Genomic DNA, 19,336 nt, shown 5'->3' with positions numbered 1-19,336 from the left:
GGGACCGTCTGCATCGTAGTGACTGGCAGACAAGACTGAAAGCAGAGGGTGAGGGAGATGGGCAGGGACAGGGACAGGTTACTCCAGGGCAGCATTGACTGTTTTACCTCATTAAAGATGGTGTGGAAATTTGAAAAGCACCACATCAGTAATGGAGGCTTGTAATGGGATCTTCTAAATATTTAAAAGAGCTAACCACTGTAATCAAGGAAGGAAAAGAAGCGGCATGACAAGCACGGTTTATAGGCAGCAGTGCCGATTTGCTCCAGTTAGTTGTGTTGCCGATCAGAATTCACGTGTGTGACGTAATGTGAACACGTCAGAGGGAGCGTTTCCTACAAACGGGAGAATGGCAGCAGCGTATAAGGATACCTAGCGGGCCGCTGGACGAACCGGAACAGACGTAAATCAGTCTAATGAGCGACGGCCAGAAGTACGAGCGAGATAACGGGCATCCCTGCCTGGCGCCCCTGATCACATGAAAGGGAAAATGAAGCATTTCATGCAAGTCAGACTTGGCACCCTTGTTAGCAAGCGATGTGTAGGATGGTGGGCCGGGTGCTGTCGGCTTGGGTACCCCCTGTAGGTTTTTATCAGCACACCACGCAGAAGCGAGGGACATCGACTGTCACGTGATGGTGGCACAGGTGAACTCTGAGGACATTTTAGACCAGCGGTTCTCAAACTGGGGGGCGTCGAATAAATGAACAAGACATCAAAGTTAGTTTTTTTACATTTTTATTTCAAATTAGCGACAGGAAGTTCTACATTTGTGAAAGCCATCTGTCGTTACTCAGTTTGCCAATAGAGGTCAGAAGGACGGATGCCAAAACCGAACTGCCCAAAGATGGATTTCGACGTACCAAGTAAATGGCGATACGTTCTAAATTACTGCCGGTTCCGGAGCTGTCGAAGGGTTTAAGTCAGTCGACGATGTTAGTCCTGGACTTTTTTTTTTGTTTTTTTCTGGCTTCCCTGGCCATCGGACCTTACTCTTATACTATGTTCATTAATGTTGACTTATTTTTCTTTCGCTGTCTTTTGTTTTTCTATTCTTCATTATGTAAAGCACTTTGAGCTACATTTTTGTATGAAAATAAAATGTTGTTGTTGGAAAGTACAACCCACCAAACCAACGTTCCAAAAACCAACCCAACTTACTGTTATCTGCTCGAACCAACACCGACTTACTATACTCGGCAGTCCAGCGGCGTCACTGAAGCATTCGGACATTCTTAGCCAATCACGTAATACTGCGTCCGCCTTTGCCACGTGATGTTCAAACTACAGCGGCAGAGTCCCATTGCGTGGCTCTAACTTGTATTGAGTCGCGGTATTGACGCGAACATCATACATACGGAGAGTATCAAATTATACCTGTATATAAGGATTTAAATTTGCAAGCATATAACCACAACGAATGCATTATAACTCAAATTAAAATCAAACATTTCTAAGGCGTAGATCTAATGGCTAATATGTGCCTGCTTTGAAGTACACAGCCTGTCCAGGTCTGGTTTGATATTCGAGATATCGAGACACTCGGAGCTCCTTTTCTATTTCAAGTTTGTTTCTATGACGAGCGGCGCCGCTGCTGCTGTTATAGTCGCGTATTTTCAATCCAGAAAGTTCGGCACGTATCGGGTATCTGTCGTGAACGTTCGGGTCCCAGTAGATCGATCAGGTGATAATGCGGCGCGACGTACTGCACCACATTGGCAGCGTAGTCAATACTGGAAAATTGAGTTCAATAATTGACTGACTTTTGGGTTATTTTCATGATACAACTAACAGCGGTATAATATTTGTAGGACGAAAATACGTTCATCTGCACAGATTGACTTCATCGGCGTCCTCGCTTACGAGATTTTTAAAAATTAAAACGTATTTAATCGTTTCTTTACTTAAAAAAATAATTAAATACGAATAAATAATTTTTTATTTGTTCTGGGGATTAGAATTAGTACCACACAAGGCATTGTAACAGTTATTAAAGCACTTTAAAAAAAAATTGCAAATATTTCATCGAAGTTAGCCAAACACATGCAAATCTTATGGAAGTAAAAATGATAGGATACCGCGACACCGCACGAGTATCATACCTTTGTTAGTTGTATCGTGGGTTATTCTCATCTATCTTATATTATGCAGGGGGCGCAGAATTATTTCAGGTAGAAAAAGGGGGGCGTAAAAGTTTGAGAACCGCTGTTTTAGACAGTCATTATTACTTTTACTTCTTATAATTACATAGTTATTAAAGGGGTTTGTGTTCATTTCATGTTTTACTGTTTTCATCGGAAAATGAGCTGACCTGAATTGTTTTTGTGAGCCCCCCACTACTCGATGATCAGTTATCTTCACGATCGATCGCTCCTCGCCTTTCCATTCTGTTCCTTTGTTCTGCTTTTGCCTCATCGCGCTGCTTTATTTCTGCCCTGCTGTGCCGTTTTTGTGCGATGAAGGATTAGGGGTCATAATTAGAGTGTGCTGTGCGTGATTTTATTATTTCAATCCAAATGCATCAGGATTGTAGTGATTGTTTTGAATTGTTATAATTTCCACATATTTCTTTTAATTAGCTGGTTCTAAGCAGGCGTTTGGTTTATTTCAGGCTTTACTACTCTCATTAAACTCCCATTATGTGTATGCGATCTCTGGGCTTCGTTCATTTATTTCTTGGTGCGTTTGTACAATAGAGTTTGTGTTTGTATTACTGTGGTGTTTACCCAAGTGCATCAGGATTAAAAATTAGTACCTTACAGTATTCATAATTGTCCCATCCATCCATTATCCAACCCGCTATATCCTAACTAAAGAGTCACGGGGGTCTGCTGGAGTCAATCCCACCCAACACAGGGCGCAATGCAGGAACAAATCCCGGCAGGGCGCGCACACACACGGGACAATTTTAGGATCGCCAATAAACTTAACCTGCATGTCTTTGGACTGTAGTAGGAAACCCACGCAAACACGGGGAGAACATTCAAACTCCACGCAGGGAGGACCCGGGAAGCGAACCCAGACGGGTCTCCTTACTGCGAGGCAGCAGCACTACCACTGCGCCACCCTTCATAATTGTTGAAATGATATTTTAACATTTACCTGACAATTGCTTCAGGGGGCGCTGTACAGTGGCTGACTCTGCGCTTTTACTCCCAAAGGTCTGAAAATGAAAAATCCCATTTCTGCTCGGGGATTAATAATAATAATAATACATTCAATGTACAGTATATAGCGCCTTTCCCATGCTCAAGGCGCTTTAAAAAATAAATCACATCCAAAAATACTTTAATTAGGCAATTATAAATGAGGTTTGTTTATGTTTTACTATTTTCATTAGAATCATATTTTTGAACTGCTTATCACTCAAATAAACATTCTTTTATTTTTAATGTTTGTACAATCTCAAGAGTGCAGTCATTTATTAATTTTCTTTCCTATTACAATGTTTTACCACATGTCTCAATTATCTATTTGATGAAGGATTAGAGCTGTTTTTTTTATTATTAAAATGTTCTCATTGTTGCATTTATCTGTTTGAATTAGTCATAAACAGGATTTTGCTTCATTTCATTTTTATATTACATTTTGAATTAGAACACCTTATTACTCTATTAAATCCACTCGCCGTATTCCATCGTAGCCCTTTCGGTTTCTGCATTATTAGAGTGCGGCGGGTTCATTTCTTTATTTCCCCGTGGTGGTCTTTTTCCGAGGGTCTCGGATTTCCACAGCTGATGAAGGATTAGCGGTCGCTTCCGAGCGCCGACCCGACCCGACACCTGCCGATGTCGTGTTACACCTGCGACGGCGCGCGTCTCCGCTTCAGTCTGTCGGTGACGTGCGTGCGTGAGGCTTAGCGAGCACTTTCTAATTATAAGACCGAAGGCTCGGCTAAATATACCGCCGTGCGCTGCAACCTGAGAGCTGGAGCCGAGAGACGGGAAGGGGGAGATGGAGAGCAGGAGGGCAGGCGCGGGGCAGGTGCTTGCCATTCATGTTATCGCCGAGCGCGCGCAGCGGGACTTTCCTGCTCGGCCCTCATCGATTTCTCAAAGAACAAGCTGCCTCCTGTGATTTTTCAGCTCGGTGCCCATCGGTCATAATGAATTTACCTGCGACTTCCTCTCCTGTCCGTTTCGTTTAACTTGCTTGAATTATTAGCGACTCGCGCTCTACTCGTCCAACAGAGTGAAGCTGTCATTGTCCCGCCCCTTAGTTACGTTCTGATTGGATACGTGATCGACGTCACCCAGCTGGGCCCGCCTTTCTTCGTTGGCGGTAGACCTTCAGGTCAGTCAGTCAGTCAGTCAGTCATGTTTCACCCGCTTAGTCCTGAACAGGGTCGTTTTTTAGAGGCTGAAGGAGTCAATCCCAGCTAGCGTAAGGCGCAAGGCAGGAGCAAATACTGGGCAGGACACACACACCTCAAACTCACACTCACACTGAGGCCATTTTAGGATTGCCAGTTTAACTAAGCTGCATATCCTTGGACTGTGGAGGAAACCGCAGTAGCTTCCCTTGAATTCCACCTCACGTTACTATATAAAATAAGTAACTTTATTATATAATAAATAATACAAAAATTAATTGACAAAGTGCTGCTGTAGCAAAATGGTGTAACAGATCTGGTTTTCTATGTTATATTTGTACTTCGGAGTTTGTTTGGTTTTTTTTTGTATTCCCCAAAACTGTTACCCCACTTTTATATAATATGTACATAAATTTAGGTAGGAACCAATCATTGGGAGAGCATGTGTTACAGCAGGCTGTCGGTTGAGGGTGCATGTATGGGGACCCATGTGCTTGGTGCAGCAGGCGCGTGTTTGGCTTGCTGAAGGTAGGATGGCCTTTGTGGAGCTTCGTTTATTTTTTGGTTTAAAAATTTATTTCTTTCATTTAGCATTGAAGTGGTTTTGTGTTCGTATTTTCTCTCCTCTCTTTTAGGGAAAAGTTTGAATTGAAGCACCCCAGGAAATTGTGCAAGAGCCTCATTTTATGTTACAGTTTTTTTTTTTTTTTACTGTTTGATCATATGCGAGTAGTCTGATCGTGTGTAGTGGTTGCAGTTAACACTGTATGTAAAACATTATGTAACTTTTAGTATTTTGCAGTAATTAAAACATTTTAATGTCTATTTGCCAATTTATTTTGTGTTAAGACTTTTCAGCAGGCGTATGTTTGGCTTGCAGGAGTAAATAAAGTGGCTGCAGTTCTTAAAAGCAACGAGTGTATTGTCTTTGACTGTCTGCCACGGAAAGAAGAAAGGAGGAGGTAGAAAATTACGTGGGCACTGTTATAATTTAACTTACTTTGTGTGTACTTTGGATATACAACGTACTCAGACCCTTAGACGTTCTGCACACTTTCTTGTGTTACAGATTTACTTTTAAAATGAATACATTTGACATTTTCACCATCAATCTACACTCGTTAACCCAAAAAGTGCAAACATGTCTTCAAATAGGTTTGCAAATTTGTTACCAATCAAAAACTGAAATGTCTCCTTCATAGAAGCATTGAGACCCTTCATTCAGTGCTTTATAGAAGCCCCTTGGCAGCAATTCCAGCTCCGTGTCTTGTTGGTAAGTCTCTACAAGCTTCGCACTCCTGGATTTTGGCAGTTTATTCTCTTCTTCCTCTCAAGGTCCTTTGGGTTGAATGTGAAATGTCTGTAAACTTACACTGTGTGCACAATTATTAGGCAAGTTGTATTTTTGGGATTAATATGAAACAAATACAGTGCCATCAGTCAATCCAAAATGTTGATAGATAGATAGATAGATATGAAAGGCGCTATATAATAGACAGATAGAGTGAAATGCACTATATAATAGATAGATAGACAGATACTGATAAAGAACAATATTAAATTAAAGAGTGATAACAATGAATGTATAACAGACAATAACTTTGTATAATGTTAACGTTTAACCCCCACAAGTCGCATAGTGTGGGGTCTCCTCAGTCTGTCACTGAAGCTGCTCCTCTGTCTGGAGATGATCCTGTTCAGTGGATTCTCCATGATTGACAGGAGTCTGCTCAGTGCCCGTCGCTCTGCCACGGATGTCAAACTGTCCAGCTCTGTGCCTACAATAGAGCCTGCCTTCCTCACCAGTTTGTCCCTCTTCTTTATGCTGCCTCCCAGCACACCACCGCGTTGAAGAGCGCCACAACCGTCTGATAGAACATCTGCAGCATCTTATTGCAGATGTTGAAGGACGCCAGCCTTCCCTTGGGATTAATAAAGTATCTATCTATCTATCTATCTATCTATCTATCTATCTAATGAAGTATAGTCAGCTCTGTCCTCTCTTTCACAGATCATCAGTATTGGCAGTCCAGTCCAATTTATCCTCCAGCTGCACTCCCAGGTATTTATAGGTCTGCACCCTCTGCACAGTCACCTCTGATGATCACGGGGTCCATGAGGGGCCTGGGCCTCCTAAAATCCACCACCAGCTCCTTGGTTTTGCTGGTGTTCAGCTGTAGGTGGTTTGAGTGCACCATTTAACAAAGTCCCTGATTAGGTTCCTATACTCCTCCTTCTGCCCACTCCTGATGCAGCCCACCATAGCTGTGTTGTCAGTGAACTTTTGCACATGGCAGGACTCTGAGTTGTATTGGAAGTCTGATGTATGTTGGCTGAACAGGACCGGAGAAAGTCCAGTCCTCTGTGGCGCTCCTGTGCTGCTGACCACAATGTCAGACCTGCAGTTCCCGAGACGCACATACTGAGGTCTGTCTGTAAGATAGTCCATGATCCATGTCACCAGGTGTGAATCTACTCCCATCTCAGTCAACTTGTCCCTAAGGAGCAGAGGTTGGATGGTGTTGAAGGTGCTAGAGAAGTCCAGACACATAATTCTTACAGCACCACTGCCTCTGTCCGAGTGGAGAAGGATCGGTGTAGCATGTAGATGATGGCATCCTCCGCTCCCACCTTCTCCTGGTATGCGAACTGCAGAGGGTCGAGGCGTGGCGGACCTGTGGCCTCAGGTGGTGAAGCAGCAGCCGCTCCATGGTCTTCATCAGATGTGACGTCAGGCGACAGGCGGAAGTCATTCAGCTCACTAGGGCGTGATACCTTTGGGACTGGGGTGATACAAGATGTTTTCCAAAGCCTCGGACTCTCCCCTGTTCCACGCTCAGGTTGAAGATGCGCTGTAGAGGACTCCCCAGCTCCAGTGTACAGGCCTTCAGCAGTCGTGGTGATACTCCATCTGGACCCGCTGCTTTGCTGGCATGAAGTCAATGTAATTGTGGGTTGGGATGTCTCTGCTATGGTGGTATCCGCAGAAGGATGGGTGGAGGTTGCAGTACTCCGAGGTGAGAGCGGGTTAGGGTGGTCAAACCTGTTAAAGAAGTTGTTCATCTGGTTTGCTCTCTCCACGTCTTTCTCAATAGTGGCACCCTGCTTTAAGCGGTTCAAGGAAAGACATGAAGCAATTCAGAGGAACAATTAAAATAAAAAGAAGACTTAATTAGCAACAAAAACAGGTCACCAATTAAGAAAGTGGGCTGGAATGAAAACCTGCAGCCACTGCATCCCTCCAGGACTGGAGTGTGAAACCACTGGTCTAGGTGGTCTTTGATTGATGGACTCGTATAGTCCACGGCCAGCATCTTGAAGAGTATTCATGATGTGGGACGTGGTCATCGGGTGAAGAGGCGCCTGCCTTCCAATGTGGGACACTTTCTGGAGACTTGTCTGTTCAGTTGAGGACACCACAGAGTCGGTCAGCACAGGGACTTGAGAACTCGAGGACTGGCTCCGTCTGCTCCTGCAGGTTGCTTTTCTTGTGTGGAGTCTCCTCAGTTACGGACATCTCATGCTGATCATCACAGTTGGTCTCATGGTGGTCACAATGTTCAGTTTTTTTGTCCATGATCTTCCAGTCAAATTGCGGTGGCATGTCACAGTCCCAAACGCCGCCGCGTTCAGCTCATTGCTTGTTGTTCGCACTTTTCATGTATGTGGGGTGAGTTTGGATGTCAATCTGCTGCACACACATTGATGAATGATCTTATGTGATGTTTCCTTCATTTTGTTTGTTCAAATCAGCCCATGAGGAAGCACCCACACCGCCCGCCTGCCCGTGTCTATCCTGGTAGAACAGCAACCGCGTTTCTCAGATACCATTATAGGTTCAGAGCTGACCCTGGGGCAGTTCATCTGCTGGCAGCCTAACATTCTGGTGTTTAGTGTCCCCAACCTCCTGGGCATCCTGGTCATGTAAGGGACCTCAGGTAAGGCGTCCTGTCCAGGATGCGCCACACACGGTAGCTTCAACCAGTGTCCCATTTTTCCCATGATGCCGGGAGAGTTCATGATTTATCTGATATGAGGGGGGCTCAGTGGTTAACCACAGATGCTTTGCTTGTTCAGGGTTCTGGGTTCAAATCCCACTGAGTTTCCTCTTCTTCTGCCCACCTGAGTGTGTGATGCCCCCTGTACTTCTCGTTCTAGTGGGTTTCCCATCCCATTCAAGGAGGCTTCCTGCCATGCACCTGATGATGCTGGAGTAGCTCCCTGTGTCTGCCATTTTGGATTCACTAAACAGAGGACTTTGTTTTAACTTGCGTCCACCTTGTGTGTCTCCTTTAGGCCCAAAGAATGTCTCCGGTCCGTCATGAGACGAGTGAACCATAAGGACCCTCATGTGGCTATGCAGGCGCTGACAGTAAGTAACGGCTTTTGATTTATTCATTTGTTCTTCTACTCATCAGAGTGGTCAGTTTTTGGAAGTGCTCCATTGATGAAGATGTGTTGCCAATGCCGAGGTGGTTTGCTCTTTTGAACCCTTTGTTTTTCTTTAGGAAGTGCATTGTGATAGGCGCTGCCTTGAAATCCATTGTTATCTGCTGTAGTAATAATTCTGAAGCGCTTAAAATCTAGCACAAGGCCCTTGGGTTCAGTCATTTTCACTCTCTTAGCGTATTTACGTGACACCATTTTGTCTGTGTGTCCACTGTGAATTTGGCGCCAGTATCCCTCATTGGATACACTGTACGATGAGCACTTCATGGTCGTAGTTATGGTGGCAGTGGTGGGATAGGCCAGCAGCCGTGAGGGACAAAGACGTGCCAAAGAACAATGGATTGCATTCAATAAAGCATCACGGAAGTGGCGCACAAGGACAATACGTTGTGACATTTGTATTTCTTTTTATTGTCTACTAGCAAAATACCGGCGCTTCACAGTGGAGAAGTAGTGTGTTAAAGAAGTTATGAAAAAGAAAAGGAAACATTTTAAAAATAACGTAACATGATTGTCAATGTAATTGTTTTGTGACTGTTATGAGTGTTGCTGTCATCAAGGATTTGATTCTCATTATTTCTTTCAATCAGGTTCGTATTTGGAGGATGTGTTGTGTTCAAGTTACATTCCGTGTTTGTCAACGTTGTAAAGACAACAGGTTTCATTCATCAAAGTGTTCACCACCCAAATCTGTAATCGTGAATCTAAGATGTTTAACAGGCATTCCTGGTATTAAGTTGTGGATTTGCCTGCAAATAATTAGCGGCAGCGTGTCTATGAACGTAATTTAAACTTAAGCTTTACACCTTGCTTTCCTATTGATATGTCTACAAAGGCTTGTTCAGCTTCAGAGGGTTGTTCCTTTCTTACTGCATCAATAAACAGCTCGTCTTCCTCTTTATCTGAGACATCACACACTGCATGCACGGGTTTACCTTTCCCAGTCCTGCAAACTTTAGCGAAGTGGTTCAATTTACCACATTTTTACACTGTCTTCCTTTAGCTGGACATTGACTTTTTCCACCGTGTGCTTTGTTTCCACAGTAGCTGCACTTATGAATATGCTTGTATGCGTCACTCGCTTCATATTCTTTTGCTGCCTTCTCAATTGTGTAATGCGTTTTTGTTCAGGCTCTTTGGAGCTCTTGCTTGTTTCTGCATACTGCGTTCACAGTCAGTTCACGTGAGCCGCTCGGAGTACATGCATCGAAGGTTTGCTATCTTGTGCGATCTTGCGATGTCCACGGCTTTATTTAATGTTAGCTCAGACCCGGCACTTAAAAGTTTCTCTCGCACGTTCGCTGAGTTTGTGCCAAACACTATTCTATCCCTGACCATCTCATCTTCGTTTGCATAAGCACAGTCCTTCACCAGCAATTTTAACTCCGTTACAAAGTGATCAAAAGTCTCGTTTATACCCTACGTCTTCTCATTAAACTTGTATCTCACGAATATCGTATTCGTCTTAGGCATGACAAACGCCTCAAAGCGGTCATAATAAGTTTTCAGTACCTTGGCTTCCTCCTGGGTGAGAGTCCATGTGTTAAAAATGTCTCTTCCTTTCTCCCCAGTCCACAGGAGCAGGTAGCTGCAATTCTCACTCTCGTCTTTGCCGTTTAGTGGGCCAGAAAACATCAGCTCCACATGCTGTCGGAACTTTTCCATTCTCCGGCAGGTTAAGAGAATCCCAGTCAATTGTGGCGAGGAACTCCAACAAAATCCATGACTGTCCTCTATTCTGACACCATGTCTTGTTTTCACAGATTGTGCAAAATTAAATGATGGCGAGACTTTCTTTTAAAGTATGCAGGTGAACTTTATTTATTACAGCTCTCACGGCTCAAAATTAACTTCTCTAAATTAACTTCCATAATAGTAACTTCTGGTGCCTTCCTGATGACATAGGTGCCTAAACCATGCCTGATAATTTCAATGACATATAAATATTACAGTTCATTACCTCGTTGGACATCTCGCCACCCAAATCGCTACTCGTGAATCTTAAGATGTTTAACAGGCATTCCCGGGATTAACTTTTTGATTTGCCTGCAAATATTTAGCGGCAGTGTTTCTATTGGATTGCTGCTGACGGACGGCCTTATATGGGCAGGCACTCAATTACGTGGGAGGCGTGGTGATGGGGGACGCAACTCTGCCTCACACGGCGACCGAGCTGCCGGCTATGGCGTATATATGTTCGTAAGTAGGTTCCATTTATGACCATTACGCATAGAATTTCAAAATGAAACCTGCTTAACTTTTGTAAGTAAGCTGTAAGGAATGAGCCTGCCAAACTTCAGCCTTCTACCTACACGGAAGTTGGAGAATTAGTGATGAGTGAGTCAGCCAGTCATCAGTCAGTCAGTCAGTCAGTGAGGGCTTTGCCTTTTATTAGTATAGATTATAAAGGAAAACCTCGAGACGAGACTATTGCAAAGAGATTTTTTCAAGTCCCGCCCTCCTCTCAAACCACACCCTCTCACGGTCCTCTCACCTCTCATTGATGGGAATGCTTTTGACAGACACACTAAGTTCCTGTGCTCTCAGCTCTTATACATTTTTACATTTTCCTCACTTTAAGTTCCCAATTAAAGAAGACATATTATCTCCAAATCTTATTGAAGACTTTCATCAACATAAGAAATGAGTACACGGGCAATCCTAGCAGCGAGAAAAGAGGAAGTCAAACAAATTTACGTGAAAATTGCTGATCGGTTACACATCAAATTGGTTAAATGCATATCAATAGGCTGTGATGAAACAGTTGGTGGTGATGGTGAGGAAGATGAAAACATCAACTTACAATATCACGAAGAATATCTACAGCCGTTAACACCATCTGGTCTTCCACCTACCGAATTACTGTAGAAAGAAGGATGTATTTCAATGTAATTGTGTAATTGATGTCTGAGTGATGGGCTGTGCAGTAGGACAAGATTACTTGTATTCAAACAATTCTGACATGTAATATTTAAACAGGTGACTAGAAAGATAATGTAGTCCATCTTCACTAATGACATGAGATCGATATGCCATTAGTATTTAAACAAAGGAGATCTTGATATGCCATTCGTATTTAAACGTTTACAGTTGCCCGTTAGAATAGCTTTGGCAAAGATAATTAACAAATCACAGGGACAAAATTCAATAAAGAGAGAAAGAAACGAAATTCATTCACGGGCAGTTATACATTGCGTTGTCACGATGAAAGTCCAAACACGGAATCAAAATTGAATGCGATATTGATGACAAGTTCCATCCCCCTGTCATGGGGGTCTGCTGGAGCCAATCTCAGCCAACACAAGGCACAAGGTAGGATACAAACCCCAGGCAGGGTACCAGCCCACCTCAGGACACACACACACACACTTGGGACAATTTAGGATCGCCAGTGCACCTCACCTGCATGTCTTTGGACTGTAGGAGGAAACCTACGCAGACACGGGAGAACATGCAAACTCCACACAGGAGACCGGGAAGCGAACCTAGACGGGTCTCCTTACTGCGAGGCAGCAGCGCTACCACTGTGCCACCATGCCGCCTTGAAGACAAGTTAATTCCAAATATTGTTTTAACTGAAGTCAGTCAGTCAGTCAGTCATTACCCAACCCGTTATACCCTAACACAGGGTCAAGGGGGTCCGCTGGAGTCATGCCAGCTAACACAAGGCAGGAACAAATCCCGGGCAGGATGCCAGCCCAACGCAGTTTTTACTGAAGTTTTACAATAACAGTGTAAGTTTAAAAGGTATTTGCGTGTTAATTTCAAAGCCAAAACAGAATGAAAATGTACAGGGTGCGCACAAAGTCCGTATACCCCTATCTTTAGGAGCATTTACAGGACTGACCATGACAATTTGGTTCCTGTGGACATCAGCCCAAGTCTTCCGGTATTTGAGGTGTGTTTCCGACATCCGTCTGGTGCTGCCACCTGCTGCGCTCAAGAAATCGCAACAACGTGGCGGTCGTTCCAAGACGAAGCGATGGGTGACACAAGTGTTCTCACAATCGAGGGGTGCTTGGTGGCCACTGTGTGGGTTCATGAGCTGTCTGTTACTGGGAAATCGATCAATAATGTCATGGATGACTTTGTTGTGCGTTTTGGGAAGGCATCGCCGACAAAGAGGACGTTGTTGCAGTGGGAGAAGGTGGCTTTTTCAACGGGCAGCGTCCGAGATGAGCCGCGAAGTGGAAGACCATCCAGAAGGCACGAAACGTGTGCAGATGTGGCAGAGCCTGTCCAACGATCCCCAGTGAAATCCACTCGTAAACGTGCCGCTGAGTTGGGAATAGCGGAATCGACATTGCGAAAACACATCACACAGGACTTGCAAGTGAAATGTTGGCGTCCATTGCACTTTAGCGAGTTATCAGATGCCGACTTGGACAGACGTCAGGAAGCTTGTGATCTGATGCTGCACCAATTTCCAATAAATGCTGAGAAGGAAAAGGTTATCTCCTCTGACGAGTGCGCAATTTATCGCAGCTCCCGCAATTGAACCGTGTGTTTTTTTTTTGGGGAAAAGAAAATCCACATTTCTTTGAAGAAATTGAGCATAACCACACGTGATGATCTGAAACATGCGGTTGGCGCTTCCAGAAAGTCACCCGCAAATGTTGCAGAACATGAGCAGGAGAACCTGGCGGATTCTGCTATGCAGAGATCATGGAGGGACCCATACAGATGTTTTGGATTCGTATAGAGGTGACCTTCAGCTTTTAAAATCCTCCAAAAGGACAGGGGTATACGGACTTTGTGCGCACCCTGTATAACGCAACGAATACCTCTAACGCAACATAAAACATGATTTTCTTTCAATTTACTACGTTTTACTATTTTTTAATTATGGTTAATACTCGCTGTAATGTAAAATAGTTAGTTCTATTATGCATATCTGACAATTCCCATGAAAAAAACAATCCGTTTAAATTGTACATCCGCATCCCCATACACGAACGGCAGAGCCGCAAGGAGGCTAACATGTAGTGCCCGCCCTGGGGTTGGTGAGCGAAGTGAGAAGGGGGCAGAGGCCCCTAGTTTTATTGTAAAAGAATTGTGTTTTATTGCTTTTTAAGTGTGTTTGGAAATGTTTATTGTAACATGCCACACACATATGGAGCTCAAGTGTGTTCTGTGCTCCTTTTTCTGAAATTCTGAGTGAAAGGTTCTCTCCCCAGTGGGGTCTTTGAAAAGAAGAGACTTTCAAATATTTATCTAAATTGTAGAGATGCTCTCTGAGTCTTCAAGATGGACCAGTGATTCTTTTGGAATAGAACAGGGTGGAAGGTGAGAATAAATCGGGCAGGTTCTGTGTAGCAACGTTTCTAGCTTGAAAGTAGTGGAGGAGTTGTGTTGACGAGAAGTTGTATTTGAAGTGTAATTGTTCGTAGGATGCAAAGAGATTATCTACGGTATATACAAGTCTCCGAGTGTTTTAATCCTGGACGTTAAAGAGTGTGTATGTTTGAGAGGCTTGGAAAAAGGGTGGTTGTCATGTAGAAGTACAAAACAGGTAAGAGCTTCTCTGTCTTGAGGTGCTTCCATATTCTGAGCGAGTGAAGGGTCATTGGATTGTTAGAGTAATGGCGGTAGTTTGTGTGAACTCGGGCAGCAGAGCAGGGAATATAATGACGTACTGTGAGATTTCATTTCTATTGCAGACCAGGGTGGTGGATTTTCATCAATCTGTGGTGATGTCCCGGTCTTTACAGCTCGTATAATAAAATTGAAAGTTGGGTAGTGCCGTGCCACCTTCTGATTTACACAATTGCAGTTTCTACTCTTTGTGTTTGTGTTTGTTTTATTTGTTTGGTTGCTGGGTAGCCCTGATGCTCCCGGCGCATACGTGTTGGAGGGGTTACCCCGACAGTCCGACCAGAGGGATAGGGAGGGGGGGTACGGGCAGCAGCGTGATTTTGAACTTTGTCTTTATTTAAAGAGCATTGTGCTGGAGGTGTGATGCCCCGCCGGATTTGATTTGATTGGCTAATTACTGCACTGCGGCATGGGAACAGGAGATTTATAATCAGCAGGTGGGGAGCCTTTTAAGTGCAGCAGCAGGGTCCGTTAAGGTCGGTTAGTTCAGAGTGGTTGGTTGTTGGAGAGCGAAGGGAGTTCACGTGAGAACAGTAACGAGAATTGAGACAGGTGAGATAATGGAGATGGACGGCCGTGATCTGAAGAGATGGAAGGAGAGGAAGTTTAAAGTGAGAAGTGGAGGAGAGCGAGGCAGAGGGTCTGCGCCTGGAATACGTCGGAGTGGTCGTGAGGTGAGATGTACGGCGTCCTGCAGGGAATACGACACATAAGGGCATGAGGCGGGTACGTTCAGCCAGAGCCACTGCTTGGCGAGGTGAGGCGGTGAGCACCCTGTGGGCACAGAGCAGGGTGAAGAGTCTGCTGGGAATACCTTGGAGTCCACCGGAGTGTCAGAGTAAAAGTCGGGCGAGGGGAGCCTAACCTTTTGATAATGATGGTGGTCCTGGGGGGTATCATACTGGGGGTCAGGTGCCAGTGTGACTGCTCTCCTGTCAATATTGGCTTTAATACCAGCCTGACCTTTTCCTCTTTAATTGTTTTCGGACATTCTGAATATTTCAGTAACTCTTTAACTTGTACATTTGCCCCATTTCTGGAACTTTTAATCAAAAGACCCATTTTATGTCGCTCACACGCCACTGTGTCTATCCTCGGATTTGGGGTCAACCTTTCTACCGAGTGCCGGGTGCGCCTTGGCACGGTGACCGCTGACCGTTAGCTGTTTTTTCAAGAAGGCCCAGCTTTAGGCTTCTCCATCTCTCTGGCTTCCAAGTTCACTCTTGCCCTTTGATTATCCTGCTTTCCTGGTGTGATGGCTCGGGGGTGCCAGAGAGCCCCAAACCACAACGGGTCCCGGGTTCAAGTAAATGGTGTTTTATTGCACAGTACCTCACAAATGAAGCACCAAACAGAGTTGTCTCTCCTTCTGCCCTCCTCCAGCTTCTCTCCTTCTGCCCTCCTCCAGCTCCGACTTGCCTGGATATAAGGGAGGGAGTGCAGCCCCTTTTATTGAGGACCTGTTGCCCGTCACACACAAGTCCCACATAGCGGAGAGTTTATCTCTTGTGGCACCCACAGACCCCAGCAGGGCTGCTCTGCCAGACTGCAACTCCCAGCATTCCTTGCTGGTTCTTGAATGGGCGTCGGTATCAAGGGCTGCTGCCATCTAGTGATTGGGTGGAATAAACAGCACACACACACACACACACACACACACACTCACACACTCCAGAGACCGTTCAGAGACAGTTCTTCCCTTCCATCCTAGAAGTATGTCCGGTGGGGACACCTGTACATCTGCCCGGGTAAGGACTCTCTTTTCCTGTTTGGGATGCCCGTCCATCCTCCCGTGAAGTCCTTTTCAGGTCTGGCGCCCTTTTCTCACTTGGCTGGGATGCCTTTCTGTCCTCTAAAAGACTCCCGCCCGGGTAAGGAGCCATTTTCCCCTGTCCTGGTTCAGTTGCCCGTCCATCCCGTGTGGCACCTACAGTGGTCTTGACTTCGGCTCAGCCTGTGATTTCAACATGGTGAATTCTTCCTCCTATTCCAGTAGCGGTCCTGGTTTGACTGATGCGGAGTATCCAGCCTAGGATTTTAAGACCCCCCCCACCACAATGAAGTCTTCTCCGCTAATGGAGGCACAAAGCTGTCTCAGTGTATTGGAGTCCCGTGATGACGAAGCACACACATTCAATTGCCTCCTCCTCCTCCTCCTCCCTGCACTGGCAAACAGAAGGTTGCCGGTTTGAATCCTGTAAAATGCTGCTCTGTTGGGCCTTTGAGCAAAGCCCTTAACCAACGATTACTCCATCCTGGGTCTGCATCCGTCCCTCCATGTAGGCCATCCAAGGCAGGGGGTTGGTGGCAGAATTGGCACTCCAGCCTCCATAATAAACCTCACACTGGTTCCACTCCATCTGAACTGGTGTGGTGCTGAGGTGTCACCCCGTTTCATCCTAATCAGGATCCTGAGTTGGTTTGTTTGTGATGGGTGCGGCAATGCGCTGTATCAGCGCCGCTCCTAACCTCTCTCTCCTCCTTCTCCTCCTCCTCCCAGTGATGGCTGCTAAGATCATGAAGGACCAAATAGCCAGCAGAGCCGTGGCCACCTACACAATTTAAAGACGTGAAATGAGGGAGGACCCGTCACATTACTCAATTTTCCCAGCGATTTTCAGTCGTTGCCCTTATTGACATAATGTTAGCGAGTTGGAGGCAGTAGCCGCGTGTTTCCATGGAGACAGTCGTGTAGTCTGACGTGCCCAGCTAGGCCGCGACTTGCCCCTCGAGCAGGTTTGATTTTGTCTTTAGTCATAGGATCAGGAGCATGAGAGTACCAGATATATAAGGAATAACAAGTATTGTGGGAGTTAAGGATAGAGCTGCCAGGCAAGAGGAGAAGAGGAAGGCCTGAGAGAAGGTTTATGGATGTTGTGAGAGAAGACATGCAGGTGATGGGTATAAGAACAAGATGGAGAGGAGAGGAAGATATGGAACAAGATGATCCGCTGTGGTGACCCCTAACGGGAGCAGCCGAAAGAAAAAGAAGTGTTATGGGAGTCCCAACAGAAGAGGAGCCCCGTTGTCTCATACCTCATGTTTTATGTACCACGTCAGAATGGAGAAAAGACAATTGTGGCTGCTCTCGCCGTACCCGTTGACCTATCACACAGCACCGGCACTGTCTGGCAGCACGCTATTGGCTGGAACAGAAAGGGGCGGGCAAGGACTGGGGTGGAAAGTCGTCACACAGTCGCTGCATTAGACAAGCCTGGTGATCTTCAGTCCAGTCAATTGGTGAGGAGCTCAGCAGGTCTGACGTACCCTGGTGTGACGTCAGCTTTAGTAAAACTACAGACTGGCAGCGCCTGCACTCGGGATATCGATGGACACCTCAGTACCCTGACGTACTAACGGGAATGGGAGAAGGTGCAGTGCCTAACTGGAGGGAATGGGAACTCGTGCTGCTGCAGCTTTAGGGCCAATGATATGATAAAGGCCAGTTGTGCTTGTGCTCAGAAGTCCAATATGAAGGACACGTTAGGTGCAGCACTGTGATGACGACCACCAGAAGCCAAAGCTCTTCAACGTCATCCCTCTGGGGAGGGCATCCTCTGGATTTGGTTTAACCCGTCAATACTGGGATGTCCAGACTCGTGCAGGATGCCCCTGGCTCTTGGCTTGGGCTATTGTGGTATTTTTTTTCCTTTGTCTTTTGTTAATAAAATCAAAACTACATCCTGTTTCTTGTTTATACTGAACTGAATTAACACATTTAATAATAATTGACTAAAAAAAAGTAACAAAGTAGAAGGAATGAACACTTGCAACAGACACGGCCCTCCATGAACTGAGACCCCAGTTTTAAAGCATCAGCTGGTCAAATAAATCAACGGCAGAGCAGGAAGTATCAGGAACATGGGAGCCGGACTCAAGATCGCCCCCTGGTGGCCTGCAGACTTCAGTGCCGTGGGCTCATTCGCTGGCACCGACTCCACAGGTCACGGGTGTTGAACTCCAGGCCTGGTGGGCCGCAGTGGCTGTAGGTTTTCTTTCTAACTCTTTTTCCTAATCAGTTTCCAGTTTTCACTGCTAATTAACTTCCTTTCCCTCTATTTTAATAGCCCTGTTTTTAAGGAGTAAGTCTTCTGAGTTGATGCTTTTCTTCATTAAATGACAGCCAAACAGAAATGAGACGTGAAACGAGCCAACAGATAGACCAGCTAAATTGGGGCTTCAAACTCCAACCAGTTCCTTAATGAGAAGCTGGTTGTTGCTGTTAATTAAACCCGTTATTCAATTCCATGGCTTGTTGCTGCTCTTATTCTGTCACAGCAGACATTTCCAAAACTGTTGCTATTCTATTATTTTCTTGGTGACCTGAGAGATCAGCCTTACTGAGACCTTCACCTTTCTTTATTTTCACATTTTGTTCGATGGGTGCAGGTGAGCTGGTCATGCGGTGGCTTGTTTTGTGTCTCATTACTGTCCGGCTGCTAATTAAGGCCCTGAGTCAAGCTAATTAAAACTAAGGCTAAAGAAGTTAATTAGCAGCAAAAGCTCTTTACTAATGAAGAAGATGGTTAGAATGAAAACCTGCAGCCACTGTGACCCTCCAGGACTGGAGTTCGACAGTCCTGCCTTAGGTGGTCTGTATGACTTGCTTTGCTTGCACTCTTGAGGTATAAAATGGCCGCCGCTGGTATTGTAGAAGAGAATAATTTCTATATTAGCATAAATAGCAAATTAACATAAATAACCGTAAAAAGTAATTAAAAAGCTTCTAAAGCATTAGATTAAGCATAAATTAGAATGTTAAGCAAATAAGATAATTCAAGCAAATAGTTAACTAAAAAATCAGTCATATTGCATTATTTTTAAGCTTGAAGCAGAATTGCTAGTGTGGGAAAGGAACAGAACAAGAACAAGAATGATGTGCAGACACTAACTGAGGATAGGAGAAGGAGAAGGACAACACCTGTGTTCAAGGCTGGGAAACTAAGGAACGATACCACAGAGAGAAAATGGCTCTGGTAG

The 19,336-nt window shown here is 45.1% G+C and overlaps 1 protein-coding gene across 1 annotated transcript in view; it reads left to right on the top strand.

The window, feature by feature from the left end:
* Positions 1-19,336, top strand: part of stam (signal transducing adaptor molecule (SH3 domain and ITAM motif) 1) — a 79,426-nt gene that overhangs the window by 14,070 nt on the left and 46,020 nt on the right. Inside the window, exon 3 of the mRNA XM_039754268.1 lies at positions 8,609-8,684. Coding sequence (XP_039610202.1) covers positions 8,609-8,684 — 76 coding nt within the window. The remainder of the gene's footprint in view (positions 1-8,608; positions 8,685-19,336) is intronic.

The sequence above is a fragment of the Polypterus senegalus genome, chromosome 5, assembly GCF_016835505.1.
Source record: "Polypterus senegalus isolate Bchr_013 chromosome 5, ASM1683550v1, whole genome shotgun sequence".
Lineage (NCBI taxonomy): Eukaryota > Metazoa > Chordata > Cladistia > Polypteriformes > Polypteridae > Polypterus > Polypterus senegalus.
The sequence above is the reverse complement of the archived record's forward strand: the minus strand, read 5'-3'. Positions and strand labels throughout refer to the sequence as shown.